General features: G+C 46.2%; 4 protein-coding genes across 4 annotated transcripts in view; all 4 read left to right on the top strand.

Moving 5' to 3' along the window:
• The first annotated feature begins 707 nt into the window (after positions 1-707).
• LOC140189205 (histone H4) lies at positions 708-1,019 on the top strand. Its single transcript, XM_072245897.1, has one exon. It carries the CDS (start codon positions 708-710, stop codon positions 1,017-1,019), a length of 312 nt encoding a protein of 103 aa, XP_072101998.1.
• Positions 1,020-5,798: 4,779 nt separating this feature from the next.
• On the top strand, positions 5,799-6,262 carry LOC140188941 (histone H2B-like). Its single transcript, XM_072245596.1, has one exon. The coding sequence runs from the start codon at positions 5,799-5,801 to the stop codon at positions 6,171-6,173; it is 375 nt and encodes a 124-aa protein (XP_072101697.1). The 3' UTR covers positions 6,174-6,262.
• Positions 6,263-13,054: 6,792 nt separating this feature from the next.
• Positions 13,055-13,429, top strand: LOC140189206 (histone H2B 1/2-like). Its single transcript, XM_072245898.1, has one exon. It carries the CDS (start codon positions 13,055-13,057, stop codon positions 13,427-13,429), a length of 375 nt encoding a protein of 124 aa, XP_072101999.1.
• A 769-nt stretch (positions 13,430-14,198) lies between these two features.
• LOC140189114 (uncharacterized) overlaps positions 14,199-15,401 on the top strand; it is a 1,124,305-nt gene continuing 1,123,102 nt past the window's right edge. Inside the window, exon 1 of the mRNA XM_072245820.1 lies at positions 14,199-14,661. Coding sequence (XP_072101921.1) covers positions 14,219-14,661 — 443 coding nt within the window. The 5' untranslated portion in view covers positions 14,199-14,218. The remainder of the gene's footprint in view (positions 14,662-15,401) is intronic.

A 15,401-nucleotide genomic window follows, 5' to 3' on the forward strand; every position in this document is an offset into this window, starting at 1 on the left:
CCAAAATGTTCACTGACTCTCAACTGTCACCTGGCCTGGCTCATTCCCATCTGTTCTCACCTCTGGTTGGGCCCTGTACATAATGTTTCAAACACCTCTCAGATTCACTGAAGAAATCTGGCGCATTTAAGAATTAAGCAAGTTCCAGTTAATCTAGAGAAGATAATGTCCCCCCACTGGTTGTTGCGGGGCCAATACAAACACCCCAACAGTGTAACTGCAGATTGCCTCTGTAAATGAACCTTCCAGTTTGCTGTGACATTCCCAGTGAGGTAACCTCTGCATTTTTAACCCCCCACTCACATGTAAAACAATGAAACCCAGGAATGTTGAGCTGCCAGACCTGTCCGTCCGATAACATAGTACTCCTAGTGTTGAAATAAACTCATTTCAGCCCATCAGTCCCACCATGTTTATTAGCCTGACATTGGCTCTCGTTCTTTTCAGACTGTGTGTGAGGGAGTTTTGTTTTTCGCTGGAGCGCTTTGTGTCGGATGAATCGTTGGAAATTGGCGGGTGTGGTAAAGTGAAGGCGGAGCTGGACGATGAGAGGCCGCTCTCGGCTCTGTCCGTCACTCTGACTCTGTCTCCTCCCCTCCCCGCCTCTGTCTCTCTGCGCGTTTCTCGGGCAGGTCGGGGCGCTGTGTATAAAAGGAGACAGCAGCAGGCAGTTTGTCACGGAGCAGCGACCTGAGTGAAGCAGCATCATGTCTGGCAGAGGGAAAGGAGGCAAAGGACTGGGCAAAGGCGGAGCCAAGCGGCACCGTAAAGTGCTCCGTGATAACATCCAGGGCATCACCAAACCGGCCATCCGCCGTCTGGCTCGCCGTGGCGGCGTCAAGCGGATCTCGGGTCTGATCTACGAGGAGACCCGCGGGGTGCTGAAGGTTTTCCTGGAGAATGTGATCCGGGATGCGGTCACCTACACTGAACACGCCAAGCGCAAGACGGTCACTGCCATGGATGTGGTGTACGCTCTGAAACGCCAGGGCCGCACTCTCTATGGCTTCGGCGGCTGAAAAACTCCCACTTCCTCCCGAGCACGAAACAAAGGCTCTTCTAAGAGCCACCCACCGCCTCACAGACGGGGCCGTATCCACAACCTTTTAATTATTTTTATCGATACATTCAGCTGAGTTACATTTGAAACACATTAATCGGTTCGGTTTGCAATATTCCTGCGAATCTGCCTTTCCAGTCGGTGATTACTTCAGAACCTCTGAACGCGTTAAGATCGATCTTCATTCTTTTATCCGTCTCGGACAGGAATCAGTTCACTCGTTTAGAGAAGCGACTCCGTAATTATGCATTTAAATCTTAACTCAGGGGATTAGATATTAAATTTATTAAATGAAACTGAAATTGTATAATGCGTGATAAAACTAACGGTAAATAATTTTTAAAGAAGTCTTCCATCACCGTTGCTGGGTGCTTTGAAATTGGCGGGCAATTTGAAATTGATCCTGCGCCAATCACACTGTATTCTGATCCGATGAAGTCCGACTGCCAGTAAATTCCTAGAACTCCTTCTGTACGTGGTGTTAGAGGGCGTTTTTTTCTCTCTCTCTGGAGCTCTGTGTTTCGGACAAACCGTTGGAAATTGCCGGGTGTATTAAAGTGAAGACGGAGCTGGACGATGAGAGGCCGCTCTCGGCTCTGTCCGTCACTCTGACTCTGTCTCCTCCCCTCCCCGCCTCTGTGTCTCTGCGCGTTTCTCGGGCAGGAGTGGTGGCAGAGGATTGGAGGATGGGTCATGTTATCCAGTAATTTAGGATCGAAGGAAAACCAAACACAAGACCATTGTGCAGATGCTGATGGAGGGTCTCGGCCTGAAACGTTGGCTGTTTCCAGTTTCTCATAGATGCTGCCTGGCCTGCTGAGTTCCTCCAGCACTGCGCGTGTATCGCTGCGAGGAAAAGCCTGGGAGCTGAGTCAGGGCTGATAACGTCACTGCCCGGCTCAGCAAATTTATCGATGTCACTAAAGTTGGTGATATCGTGGAGTGTGAAACAATGTAACTAACATTACAACAGGACGGTGATCAATGAGGTCACTGATTTGAGGAATGACAGATAAATGTGAGATGTGCCATTGTCATTGACGAACCAGGGCAGAACTGCCGTGGGGAATGGTCTGTCCCTGGGAGTGCTGTAAAACAGAGATATCGGGGTGCGGATATCGAATTCCTTCAGAGTGTAAACACAGGTAGTCAGGACGGTGAAGAAGCTGTTCGCCACACTCGCATTCATCGGGTAGAGTATCGGCCACTGGACTGTGACGTCACGTTACAGCTCTACCAGCCTCGGGGAAACTACTCTCGGAGCACGGAGTACAGTTATAGTTGCCCTGGGATCAGAGGGTGACATTAAACTGGAGAGGGTGCAAAAGGGATTTAACAGGAGGCTACATAGGCCAGGACCTTTCTCACCAGAGTGTATGTGACATTACAGAGGTGATAAAATAATGGCAGTCATAGATACGGTCAACAGTGAATCTGTTATCTTCAGGTTTATGGAGTTGGAAGCGAGAGATTACAGATATAAAGTGAGAGAGGAAAGATTTAAATAGGACCCTGAGGAGCAGGTTTTGTACACAGAATGTGCTGTTTACATGGAACAAACTACCCCAAGTGGTGGTGTAGGTGGGCACAGTTGCAATATCTCTTGGACTGTGGAGAGGGAAGTTTCACAGGGACATGGGCCAAATGCAGGCAACTGACAATAATTTTGTTTGGCCACTTGGTCAGCATGGATGTGTTGGGCTGAAGGACCTGTTTCTGTGCTGCATAACTCAGTAACTACGTCTGCTGCTGTGGCAGAGTGGGAGAGACAGTGTCAGTAGTGAGAAGGTTTGGGGGATGTAGACAGGAGAGTGAACGGTTGAGGATGTGGCAGATGGAACAGAATGTGGGGAAATGTGTGATCACCCATTCCCAGGAACAAACTGTAAGAGTCATTTCCACACAGGGATGTTCAGAGGGACCTGGGCATCCTTGTAAACAAATCACTTGAGTTTACATGCAGATACAACAAGTAATGAGAGTGCCTGAACTGTGCTGTACTATTCTATGTTCTATTTATATGGGAGGCAGGGTTTGAGGGTCGGCACAACATTGTGGGCCGAAGGGCCTGTACTGTGCTGTACTATTCTATGTTCTATGTTCAAACAGTATTTTGTCCTGTGATCCATGGGGATTGTACAAGAGGGTACAGAGGTCTCACTGGGATTATATAGGGCCCTGGTGAGAGCACACCTTGAGTATCGTGTCCAGGTTTGGTCACACTTCCTCAGGAAGGATATCCCTGCAATAGAGGGAGTGCAGTGACTGTTCCCCACACTGACTGGGTTGGTTCCGGGGATGGAAGGTTGGTTATATGAGAGGAGAGTGAGTGCGCTGGGTCTGTATTCCCTGCTGTTCATGAGAAAACGAGGAAATCTGTTAGATTCTTTCAGGATATGACAGGCAATAGGCAAGGAGGATCTTTCCCCTGAATGAGAACTCCATATCTGAGGAAAATACCCTTAGAATGAGGTGTAAATCACAAACACGAGAGAATCTGCTGATGCTAGAAATCAAACGCAACACACACAAAATGCTGGAAGAACTCAGCAGGACAGGCAGCCTCTATGAAAAAGAGTTAACAGTCGACACTTCGGGCCGAGACACTTCATCAGATCTCAGGGTGAAGATTCTCAGCCCGAAGCATCGACTCGTTACTCTTTTCCATAGATGCTGCCTGGCCTGCTGACTTCCTCCAGCATTTTGTGTCTGTTGCTCAGAATGAGGTGACAAGCATTCAGGATGGAAATGAGATATTTTGTAAATCAGAGAACAAAGAACTTCTGTATTCCTTATATAAGTAATGTGGAGCCTCAGTTGCTGGGTTGAGTCAAAGCTGAGATCTCTGGGAGAGATTTAGTCACTAAGTGAGTCCATAAGACCATAAGATACAGGAGCAGAATTCGACCATTTTGCCTGTTGAGCCTTCTCTGGCATTTCATCATCACTGATCAATTTTTCCTCTCAGCCCCAATCTCCTGCCTTCCATTGTATCCCTTCACGCCCTGACCAATCAAGAATCTATCAATCTCTGCCTATACCCAGTGATTTGGCCTCCACAGCTGCCTGCAGCAAAACAATTCACAGATTCACCACTCTCTGGCTGAAGAAATTCCTCCTTATTTCCATTCTAAAAGGATGACCCTCTATTTTGAAGCTGTGTGGTCCAGTTTTAGACACACCCATCACAGGAAAAATCCTCTCCACATCCACTCAATCAAGCCCTTTCACTATTTGATAGGTTTCAATTTGGTAACCCTTCTTTCTTCGAAGTTCCAATGAATAGAGGCCCAGAGCCGTGAAACTCTGTTCATTAGGCAAGCCATTTAATCCTGAGTAAAATTCTCCATTTGTGATGTCATGTCAGCACAAAAAAATCTGGATTTCAGAGATGTTTGCATTTTGGAATTATGGACCAATCTCCACAGACCTAATCACTAATTTGTACTGCAGTGAACACTGTTAATTTAACCCATGCAATCCCAGGCATACAGATGCAAAATAAAGACAATTCTAAATTGAAAGTAGGAAAGTTGAACCTTACTTGGAGGTAAAGCCTGATTACTAGGCCTCAGAACATTCTACTCCCCAAATGGTCAAAATAAAGCCAAGTAACAAGGTTTAAAATACCCACAACATGCAGAATTACATGCCTCTCATTACCTTGATCCATGGGATAAACACAAGTGGGCCTGATTAACCCTGGCTGGGTTGCCTGGGCGAGGATGTCTCCTGATTAAAGACCCAAAACACCCAATGACCCCAGGTTGCATTACTGACGATGTGTCCCTTTGCAACACCCGGTTCATTAAGCCAAGTGGTGTCAGGCCACGTTAATGAAAGGAATGGGCCAGATTGAAGTGACTCCACTACACTACCCTATCCACCATAGCCCCACCTATCTCACCATACTAAACTCCACAGCATTATCTCTCCCAGCCCCGCATATACATCCACCAGCCCTACCCTCAAACCTAATCCTGAGGTTCAAGGGGGCACACACCCCCACAAACCCGATGACCAGTGTAAGGAGAAGGAAGATGCAATAAAGGCAAGTGTTGGACTTGGTTAATGAAGGCATGGGCCAGATCAAAGTGGCAGCGTTGTGTGACACTGAATCCAGAGTGACGAGATGAAGAAGCACAAGAGGGATGATTCTCCCACTGCCGGCATAATCTGTTTGTTATTTTGATTTTGTTCTGATAGTCTTCTGTCTGTTTGAATATTTTGGTATAATTCATATTTAATTTCAGTGTTTCTTGTCAGTGTTGTGTCTCTGATGCAATGTCTGTGATGCTGCTACAAATACTTTGTTCCTTTCACCTGTGCATAAATAAACTCGATTTAAACTTTACACTGAAATGTCCAAATCTCTCCTTCACTCTCCTGCAGCCCTATGTCATGAACTAAATGTCCTAGTGTTTAATTTTACAATATTTCATCTGATTTTATTTTCATTCGGCTTTTGAAATTTGCGTTTCCCTTTTCAATTTCAGCCCGCAGCCCGGCCTGTCTCTGCCCTTCAGTACTTCCTCCCGCATTCAACGACAGCGGTAAACCCCGCCCATTGGCGCCGCTTCCCATCCCCCAGCGTTCCGATTGGTGATTCATTTCTCCAAACAGCCAATGGAAATGCTCAGCATTCCCATCCTCATTAACATACCGCTTTGGGCGCTGCCTATTTAATCCGCGCTCCGAACAGCTTCTGCTTATTATTGTGTTTGAAACCGACGGGGAAATGCCTGATCCAGCGAAACCCGCTCCCAAGAAGGGCGCCAAGAAAGCTTTGTCCAAACCAGCGAGCAAGACTGGCAAGAAGCGCAAGAGGTCGAGGAAGGAGACTTACGCCATCTACATCTACAAAGTGATGAAGCAGGTTCACCCCGACACCGGCATCTCCTCCAAGGCCATGAGCATCATGAATTCATTCGTCAACGATATTTTCGAGCGCATCGCGGGCGAGGCTTCCCGCCTGGCCCATTACAACAAGCGGTCCACCATCAGCTCCCGGGAGATCCAGACCGCCGTGCGGCTGCTGCTGCCCGGGGAGCTGGCCAAGCACGCCGTGTCCGAAGGGACAAAGGCGGTGACCAAGTACACCAGCTCCAAGTGAAGACAAGTTCACTGACAAAACAAACCGGAAAATCAAAGGCTCTTTTAAGAGCCACTCACGGTTTCATTAAAAGAGTTACACGATATTGAGACATGGAATTGAGGTAAATTTGGAATTTTTTGTTGAAATGCTCATTCAGAATCTTATCCCCGTTAATCAGAACTTGCTGTCCGCTGCTCAGTATAATCCCAATTTCTCTGTTAATTTCTGCCAACTGCCCAGACACGGAATCGTTACACACCCGTTTCCCCGTCGCTTCCTCTCGGTCATCAGATTTCTCTGACATGGACGCTAATGTTTCTGGTTTAAATACCGTGGGTTCATTAAGCTTTGTCCCATTTTCGATACTTCTCTTAACCCCATTCCGACGCAAGAGCTGAACACTGTCACGGGTCGTTCAGAGTACTTGTTAAAGCTCCACTTTCTGACGGGTGACCCCTTGCTAAACTGACTTGAGTTTACACAATGACCGACCGCGAACAGCAGCTGAGGACCGGTTTTATTCCAATCGTTTATCAATTGAAAGATATCGGTGAACTAATTTCTCAGACACCATCGCAATATTAACTACACTTTGTTTAAGTGTGTCGGACTCCAGTAACGGGGGTAAAGAGCCGACAAACAAACCTGTTGTGGTTTAATTTCAGCAACAAAGGCTTTTTTGGCGGTGTATTGCAAATTTCAGTTTATTTCGGCGGTTAGACGATATTTTCCGCGCTTCTACAGTCTGATTGGTGAATAAGGCAGCTCTGTGATTGGAATATTTGCTCTTTCAAATCAGAATGGGCACTGGTTCACCAATCATAAACGCCCCACTACATTCCGCACCTCCCGCCCCGCCTGCATCAGAAGGGCGATTTTCAGAAGCCTGATTTCTAATGGTCAAAACTTCGTTTATTTCTGATTTATCAAATCTATGTGATGTTATATGTATTCAGGAAACCTGATTGTTATCGCATTTAAGTTCTTCCTTCCAGTGTTATATTGTAATTAAGCGTGATAGATTAGTTGGTAGAGGAGGTGGTGTTGCAAGTTTTTTTTAAAGAGAGGGAGAGGCCATAAAGTTGTGGATGTAAATGAAATGTATGAGGCATTTGAAGACATTTGATTCCACAGGTAGGGGCAATAAAGTGGTATATTATTATAACGTCGACTGTACCTCTTCCTAGAGATGCTGCCTGGCCTGCTGCGTTCACCAGCAACTTTTATGCGTGTTGCTTGAAATTCCAGCATCTGCAGATTTCCTCGTGTTTGTGTATTATTATAACCATTGTGGAAAGCTTCCGATTGATTTGTTGGAGAGTATACGTAGCTCTAGCTCACTAAGCGTTGTATGGTGTGGGGATTTTAACACATAGTTAATTTACTGTGGGGTTGTTCTCAGATTGGTAATATTTTGTTTATAGAAGAGTTTCAGATATTTCATATCCTGTTAGTCTTTATGGTGGGAGAGGTACGAGATTTAATGTTCATAATAGTTCTGAAAATGCTGTAAATTTAACTTTAGTTTTGAACATTGGAGTGAGTAGTGGGATGTCATGGGAGATGAAGCATTGGGGAGTGATCGTTTCCCTATGTTTATAAGCTTGGGTTTGGATTTATATAGGGGGCATGAGGCCACTTTTAGGAGGTGGAACTCTGGTAAAGCAAATTGGGAGAAGTTTGAATGTTTTATGTGCTGAGTGTCTGTCTGGGCTGAATGGTGAGGATGATGTGGATTTCTGCAAAGAAACGTTGTGACATTATTCATCAAATAGTGGTGGCAGAGATTCAATTTAAAAAGTGCAGTAGTGGGAGAAAAGCTGTACCGTGGTGGACGGAGGAGTGTGCAGAGGCAGTTACTGAGAGAAACGTGGCATTTCGGAAAGTTAGGAAGTATCACTCTCCGCGTAATCATATTAAGTGTAACAGGTCACAGGCCGTGGTGAGGAAAGTAATGAAGCTTGTGAAAAAGATTTACTGGAGGTCATATTGTGAAAGTATTGGAAGGACTATTAAACTTGAAGATGTTTGGGGAATGACTAAGAAAATGGGGGTGTGGGATTCATAGGGTTCCGAATATTGATTAAAGAAGGTAATACAATTGTTCCTGAAGGAGAGACGGTTGAGTCCTGGCTCGGTCATTTGCTGCAATTCATAATCAAAATAGGTGGAGAGACTAAACAATGTAGCAATAAGGTTTTACAAGAATATCTTAATGTGTTGGAAACCAGCCGTAGCAATGATAGTATTAGTGATGTAGAGTTTCTTTGTGTGAATTTAAGAATTCTCTCTCCCCTCCCCCACCTTTTAAAATTTACTCCTCATTGTTTTTTCTCCAGTCCTGCTGAAGAATCTCAGCCCAAAACGTCAGCTGTACTTTTATCCACAGATGCTGCCTGGCCTGCAGAGTTTCTCCAGCATTTTGTGTGTGTTCCTTGGATTTCCAGCATCTGCAGATTTTCTCCTGTTTATTACTCAATGTCAACAAGCATTTTGTATGACAACTGTCACAGTTCCACTCATTTAGAAATGCAGATATGAAACTCAAGGTTCAGCATATGCTGGGAATAAACTGTAAAGTGACACACACAAAGTACTGCGGGAACTCAGCAGGTCAGGCAGCAGCTAAACAGAGGAATAAACAGTCTAGATAGGATGAAGTGTCTTGGCCCATAATATCAACTATTTATTTGTCTGCACAGATGCTGCTGGGGGGCACTGAGTCCCTCCAGTATTTTGCAAACATAAACCTCTTTTTTCAGTCAATCAGTTTCCAAATGTTGCTGAACTTTCATTTGCAGCCTCATCCTCCTGGTCTGATTCCCTCCTTCTACTCTACATAAACTCGAGCCTCCATCACATCTGGAGCTCCAAAGCCCTCATTTGTGCTGACCCCTCTTGTTTCTGCTCCACCATTCTGCTGTCGTACTTTACAGGAGAGTGTTGTATTGCAACAGCCCGGCAGTGTGAGGCACAGCCCTTCGAAATCAGTGAAAATGACACAAAACAATGAACAGAGTGGGACAGGAAGATTTTAACAACACAAGACTTCAGCCTTGGTCCAGAGCTGTGAGGGATGAGGAATATTTGGGAGAAAACCACAGTAAATTAATCCTCTGCAGTTTACAGAAAGTCGTGGAGTGAATTCAAGGTAAACCTCTTCATCGCCAGACCGGTGACCAGTTACATCCTGAACATTATAGGGTGAGTTAGTGGTGAACGACAGGGATGGGGTTGAAAGCTCTGGTGTGCAATAGGAACACAAGCAGGTACCAGCTGGACTTAGTGGCCTCTCGACTGTTCATTATCAGTGTGACAGGGAGGAAGCACCTGAGACACAGGATTTGAAATGGAATTGATCTATTTGTCTATGACAGATCCACAATATTAAACATCAGTGTATTTTAAGATGGTGGGATGAACCCCCTCAATGCTCAGTAACCAGGGTTCAGTCCTGGGTCTGATGAGCAGCCACAATATCTGTGGAATCTGACATTAACAGTCCCATATACAGCTTCTTATAACTTCCTCCCTGATGTGAAGTTGCTGGTGTTTCAGCAGGTGGGATGACTTGAGTAAATTTCTTTGCTGACTCAGGACAGAAGTGTGTCCTCTATGAATTGTAAACTCACTGGAGCCTCACACGGTGGGTGAACTGAATGAATCTCCTCCCACACTTGGAACAGGTGTGAAGCTATACTGAGAGACAGAGACAACAGAGCCAAGTCTAGCTGCTCACCGGTGTGAACTGGCTGGTGTTGTAATAGCTTGTGACTGAATGAATCCCGTCCGCCATGGAGCAGGTGAATGGCCTCTCCCCGTGTGAACTTGCTGGTGTATCTGCAGGTGCAGTGGCCTGGTGAATCCCTTCCAAAATGAGAGGCGGTGAACGCCAACTCACTGTTATCAACTCTATGGCCATTTATCAGGTCAGTCCATGGACAAGTCCACGTATTGGGACTCTGGTGTGCTGTCTTCTCAACCATCTCCCCCTTCATATTCAGTGATTGGTAGCATTCAAATGCTGGGGAACCGACAGACACAGCAGAAGTGACACGCTGTTGCATTTGAGATTCTCAGACAGAAATTCTTTGCCTTTTCTGCCTGTAAAATGTTTGCAAAGGTGATCAACAGGTGAAAGAGAATATATCTCAGCTGAGATTATTTTGGTTTTCATGTTGATGTCTGATGTCACACTGTTACAGTGAGGCTGAACACTGCGGAGGAACAACACTTCTAACTGGGCATAGTTCAGGCATAAGGACACAACAACAAATTCTCTGTTTTCCTCTCTGCCCATCAAGCTGTGACTTGGCTCAGTGTGTCTCTCTCCATTACTATAGCTTCACATTCTGGGTATCTCCCACAGACCTACTAAGCACACAATACAAACAGAGCTGCTTTGTGAGAGTTTCTGCTGATCGTGACCCTGCTGGCATTCGACGGTAGTAAACTCAGAGTCAGCAATGCCATTAACCCTCAAGAGAATGTGATCAGGTTTTCTTGGTGCAGATTGATACTGCGGTATTCTTGCAGTGTGAAGACTTTTACAAATAAAATGGCATGAGGCATTTTCTATTTCAGGAAAACCATAACTCATTTATTGTCCTCCAAATACAGAAACATAAAGCACAGTTTAAAAAAAAACTTCACATACTTACATCATAACAGCAGTCCAGCTTCGAAAAGAGAAACACAACAGAATGTCAGTGGTCATTAATTACGCACATTTCCAGCCATGACATTACCCTACAGCGACCCCACCCCCCCACTGAATCCTCTTACTGCTCCCGCTCTGTGATCTTTAGAGCAGTTTACTTCCTTTTAGTGACACTTGCAAGATAATACAGAGGAACACATCAAGTTCTCTCGTGTATTAGTGCTCCTAAGGGTGCTGCCATTTACTGTGGAGTTTCTTACGACATTTTACCTGTAAAACTCCTCACACTTGTCCAGATTAAAATCCATTTCCCCCATTTCTCCATCCATGATTCCAATTGATCTATATCCACTTCTGTCCATTTGACAACCTTCCTCGCCACCCACAACTGCACCAATATTCATGTCATCAGCGATCTGATCCGCCCACGTATGTTTTAATCTGATCAAACAAAGGTCCCATCACTGATCACTGTGGACACACTGGTTACATATCTACAGTCAAAATCATTCTCAATTCTATCAGTTCAAATGTTGCTACACGATACACACCATTCAAACCCTCCCACACCGAGACTCGAGGAAAGTTACACATTTATCACAAGACCAGAGTTGGGTTGAATGGTCTGGGCTTGTTACTCTGGATGCTCTGCTCCAAAGTCCATTCAGATTAGTACAAGGTAACCAGATACATCATCACTGAGACACTGATGTACAGCATTGTGTCACAGACAGGAGAAAATCTACAGTTGCTGGAAATCCAAGCCACACACACAAATGCTGAACAAACTCAGCGGGTCAGGCAGCATCTATAGAAAAAAAACACAGCCACTGTTTTGGGACAAAACCCTTTGGCAGAACTTAGGAGAAAATCTGAGGAGTAGATTTAAAAGGTGGGGAAGGGGAGAGAGAAAATAAGGTGAGTGTGAAACCTGTAGGGGGCTGGGAAGTTGATTAGTGAAAGAGACAGGAGGCCATGGAAGAAAGAAAAGGGGAGAGGAGCACCAGAGGGAGATGGTGGGTGGGCAAGATGATGGGAAATGGTGAAGGGGGGGGTGTGGGAGGCATTACCAGAAATGCGAGAGTTCGATGTTCATGCCGTCAGGTTGGAAGCCACCCATAAGGTGTTGTTCCTCCAACAAATGTGTGGCCACATCGCATTGTGTGTTATTGTTTAAAAAGCTAAAAATAATTCAATTGTGAGGATGAATCTGAAAGAAGTTTCTACATTTACACTGCATGAGAGACTGGGAGACACAGTGCCAAGTACCAACTCCCACACTGTACCAGAGACTGACAGGTACAGAATGAACCTCACACTCTCACACTGTACCAGAGACTGACGGGTACAGAATGAACCCCACACTCTCACACTGTACCAGAGACTGACAGGTACAGAATGAACTCCACACTCTCACACTGTACCAGAGGCTGACGGGTACAGAATGAACCCTGTACGTAATGTACAGACATTACGTACTTTAACAAAACCCAACAACGCTCCTCCCCACCTCAAGACAGCACCACTTTGATCAATTTACACTGCAATGGACTGTCTTGAGACTCGTTCAAATTCTCTGCAACACACATCAAAGTTGCTGATGAACGCAGCAGGCCAGGCAGCATCTCTGGGAAAGAGGTACAGTCGACATTTTGGGCCGAGACCCTTCGTCAGGACTAACTGCTAATTCTCTTCTCTTTTTACAATTCTGTACAGCAGTTTAGTTCTTGTGAGCACTGTATCGTGGATACTATGTGTTTATGATGCTGCTGCAGTAAATTTATCTTTCACCTGGTCCATTTGACCTTCGGTCTCCTGCTGTCCTGTTTCATTACATAAACGTTTCATATTATCAACTGTGTGTTTTCCTCATTCCATCTGCTTTTCTAGCAGATACGACGGGCCGAATGACCGAATACTGCCGCTGTAGTTGGTCCATTTTGTATTTTAGATTTCCTTCCTGCGGAATTAACCGGCAGCGGCAACTCACCAGATCGGCGACAGGTCCCTGTCCACGGTGTTACCCAAAACGAACACTGGGTAGTGCAGAACGAGTTCTGATTGGTTGATTCCTTTAGCTATCCAATCAAATTATCTTACTGCATGAACGTTACTTCAAATAGCCATTGAGAAACCTAGGCATCCCATCCCTCATTAGCATACACCTCTGGGCGCTGCCTATTTAATTCGTGCTCCGGGTCCGTTTTACTTATTTGTGGTTCTGAAGCGGTCAGCTGAAATGCCTGAGACAGCGAAACCCGCTCCGAAGAAGGGCGCCAAGAAAACTCTGCCCAAACCAGCCGGTAAGGCAGGGAAGAAGCGCAAGAGGCTGAGGAAGGAGAGTTACTCCATCTACATCTACAAAGTGATGAAGCAGGTTCACCCCGATACTGGCATCTCCTCCAAGGCCATGAGCATCATGAACTCATTCGTCAACGACATCTTCGAGCGCATCGGGGGCGAGGCTTCACGCCTGGCCCATTACAACAAGCGGTCAACCATCACCTCACGGGAGATCCAGACCGCCGTGCGCCTGCTGCTGCCCGGGGAGCTGGCCAAGCACGCCGTTTCCGAAGGGACAAAGGCGGTGACCAAGTACACCAGCTCCAAGTAAAGTTCCCCAGTGAGATGATCGAAAACACAACGGCTCTTTTAAGAGCCACTCACGATTTCACTGAGAGAGTTGTACTAGCATTTAGGCAATACATGGCGCACGTTTTATGTGTGGTGGCTTTTACAGGAGCTAAAGAGCGGTTGGAATATCCGCTTCATCTTCCCCCTATAATCCTGGTGTTTAACATTCCTCCCACTCCCGTTGCTGTTTTAGCTGTGGGTTCAGGAGTTTATTATTTGGAGTTAGGTAACTTCTCTGAATCTCATTTTAATTCGAGGCCGGAACGACTTCACGGTTCTTTCATAGAACAGTTTTTTTAAAAAAATTGCAGACTAGCCGCTGGTCACAGTTTGAGAAGAGCCGTTTGTCCATAACCTGCTAACGTTTACACAATGACCAGCACCGGGCAGAAGCTGAGTGTCAGTTTTACTCGGTTCCTTTACGAGTTGAAAGAAATTTGAGTTCCCAGACACTCCATTATCAACTACACTTACATTAAATGTGCCCGGTTTCAATAACAGGGGGAAATGCGAAGACCCAGTCCTCAAACAGATCAGCAATGATTTAATTTCAGATTAAATTTGAACAATGAGTTTTTTTTGGCGGGCTTTTTCCAATTTTCAGAGTACTTTGGGGAGGAGATGGTTACACTCCGCGCTTCTGCCTTTACGGGCTCTTGATTGGTGATTAAGGCAGTTCGTCGATTGGGCCATTTCTTTTCACCAATGAAAACAAGCAGCATTAAACCAATCACGAGCATTAGTTTGCATTCTCAAAGAAGGTATAAAAATGCGAGCTGGGGCGGGTGAACATTCCCTCCCTGTCGCTGGAGCAGTTACTGTGACTTTGGAAATGTCTGGACGTGGAAAAAGCGGCGCCGGCAAAGTTCGGTCCAAGGCCAAATCTCGCTCATCTCGGGCTGGACTGCAGTTCCCGGTCGGCCGGGTTCATCGACTCCTAAGAAAGGGCAACTATGCTGAGCGGGTGGGTGCCGGAGCCCCGGTCTATCTGGCTGCTGTTCTCGAGTATCTGACAGCCGAAATCCTCGAATTGGCCGGCAATGCAGCCCGGGACAATAAGAAGACCCGCATCATCCCCCGACACCTGCAGCTGGCCGTCCGCAACGACGAGGAGCTGAACAAGCTGCTGGGAGGGGTGACTATCGCTCAGGGCGGTGTGTTACCCAATATCCAGGCTGTGCTGTTGCCCAAGAAAACCGGCGGTGCCAGTAAGTGAAGCGACGTAAACTGAACCTATTTACCCAAAGGCTCTTTTCAGAGCCACTCACAGTGTCTGTGGAAGGGCTGAACAGCGGGTGATTACCGTTCGGAGTAACTCGGCTGTGTGTCTGACACGGCCCCGATCGGAGGCATCCCTGGTAACGTTTTCTCTCCTTCTGTCGTGTTTCTTCCGCGAATTAAATCGGTAAAAGTCTGCAGAGTACGCGGTCCGCTACACCCTGCCTCATTTCCCCTCTCTGCTGGCTGAATGGAGCTCTCTCCCCTTGTGGGGCGGGGAAATTAACTTTCAGAGTCAGCCCCCGGAGGGTGAATTTAATCTCCGATCATTGAACGATTCCGGTCTTCATGACCTGAAACCGCGTTGTCTGGGTTTCACATTGCGGGTTGACCCTGGACCGTCCCACTGATCGCTTCATGAGCAATTCCCACCGCCTCACAGAACAATATTGATTTGCAGCTTTACATTTATCTGCAAAAGTACATTTACCGTATGGAACTGACAGTATTTACTGAAAATCTCGTCCGCCTGGGTCTCTGAAATATAAATGAACATTTGCAAAGACGGGGTCAGTTTGGTCAGATCTCCCGAGACGCGGCTCCCTCTGTGAGGCGGTGGGTCGCTCTGATACAGACTTTTGTTTGTGCCAGGAAGAAAAGGGAGGGGGTGGGGTGGATCGACAAGGAGGTTCAGTTCTGTCCTGTCTCTAGTAGGAACTTCTAAATACTGATTG

The sequence above is a fragment of the Mobula birostris genome, chromosome 28 (assembly GCF_030028105.1).
Source record: "Mobula birostris isolate sMobBir1 chromosome 28, sMobBir1.hap1, whole genome shotgun sequence".
Taxonomy (NCBI): Eukaryota; Metazoa; Chordata; class Chondrichthyes; order Myliobatiformes; family Myliobatidae; genus Mobula; species Mobula birostris.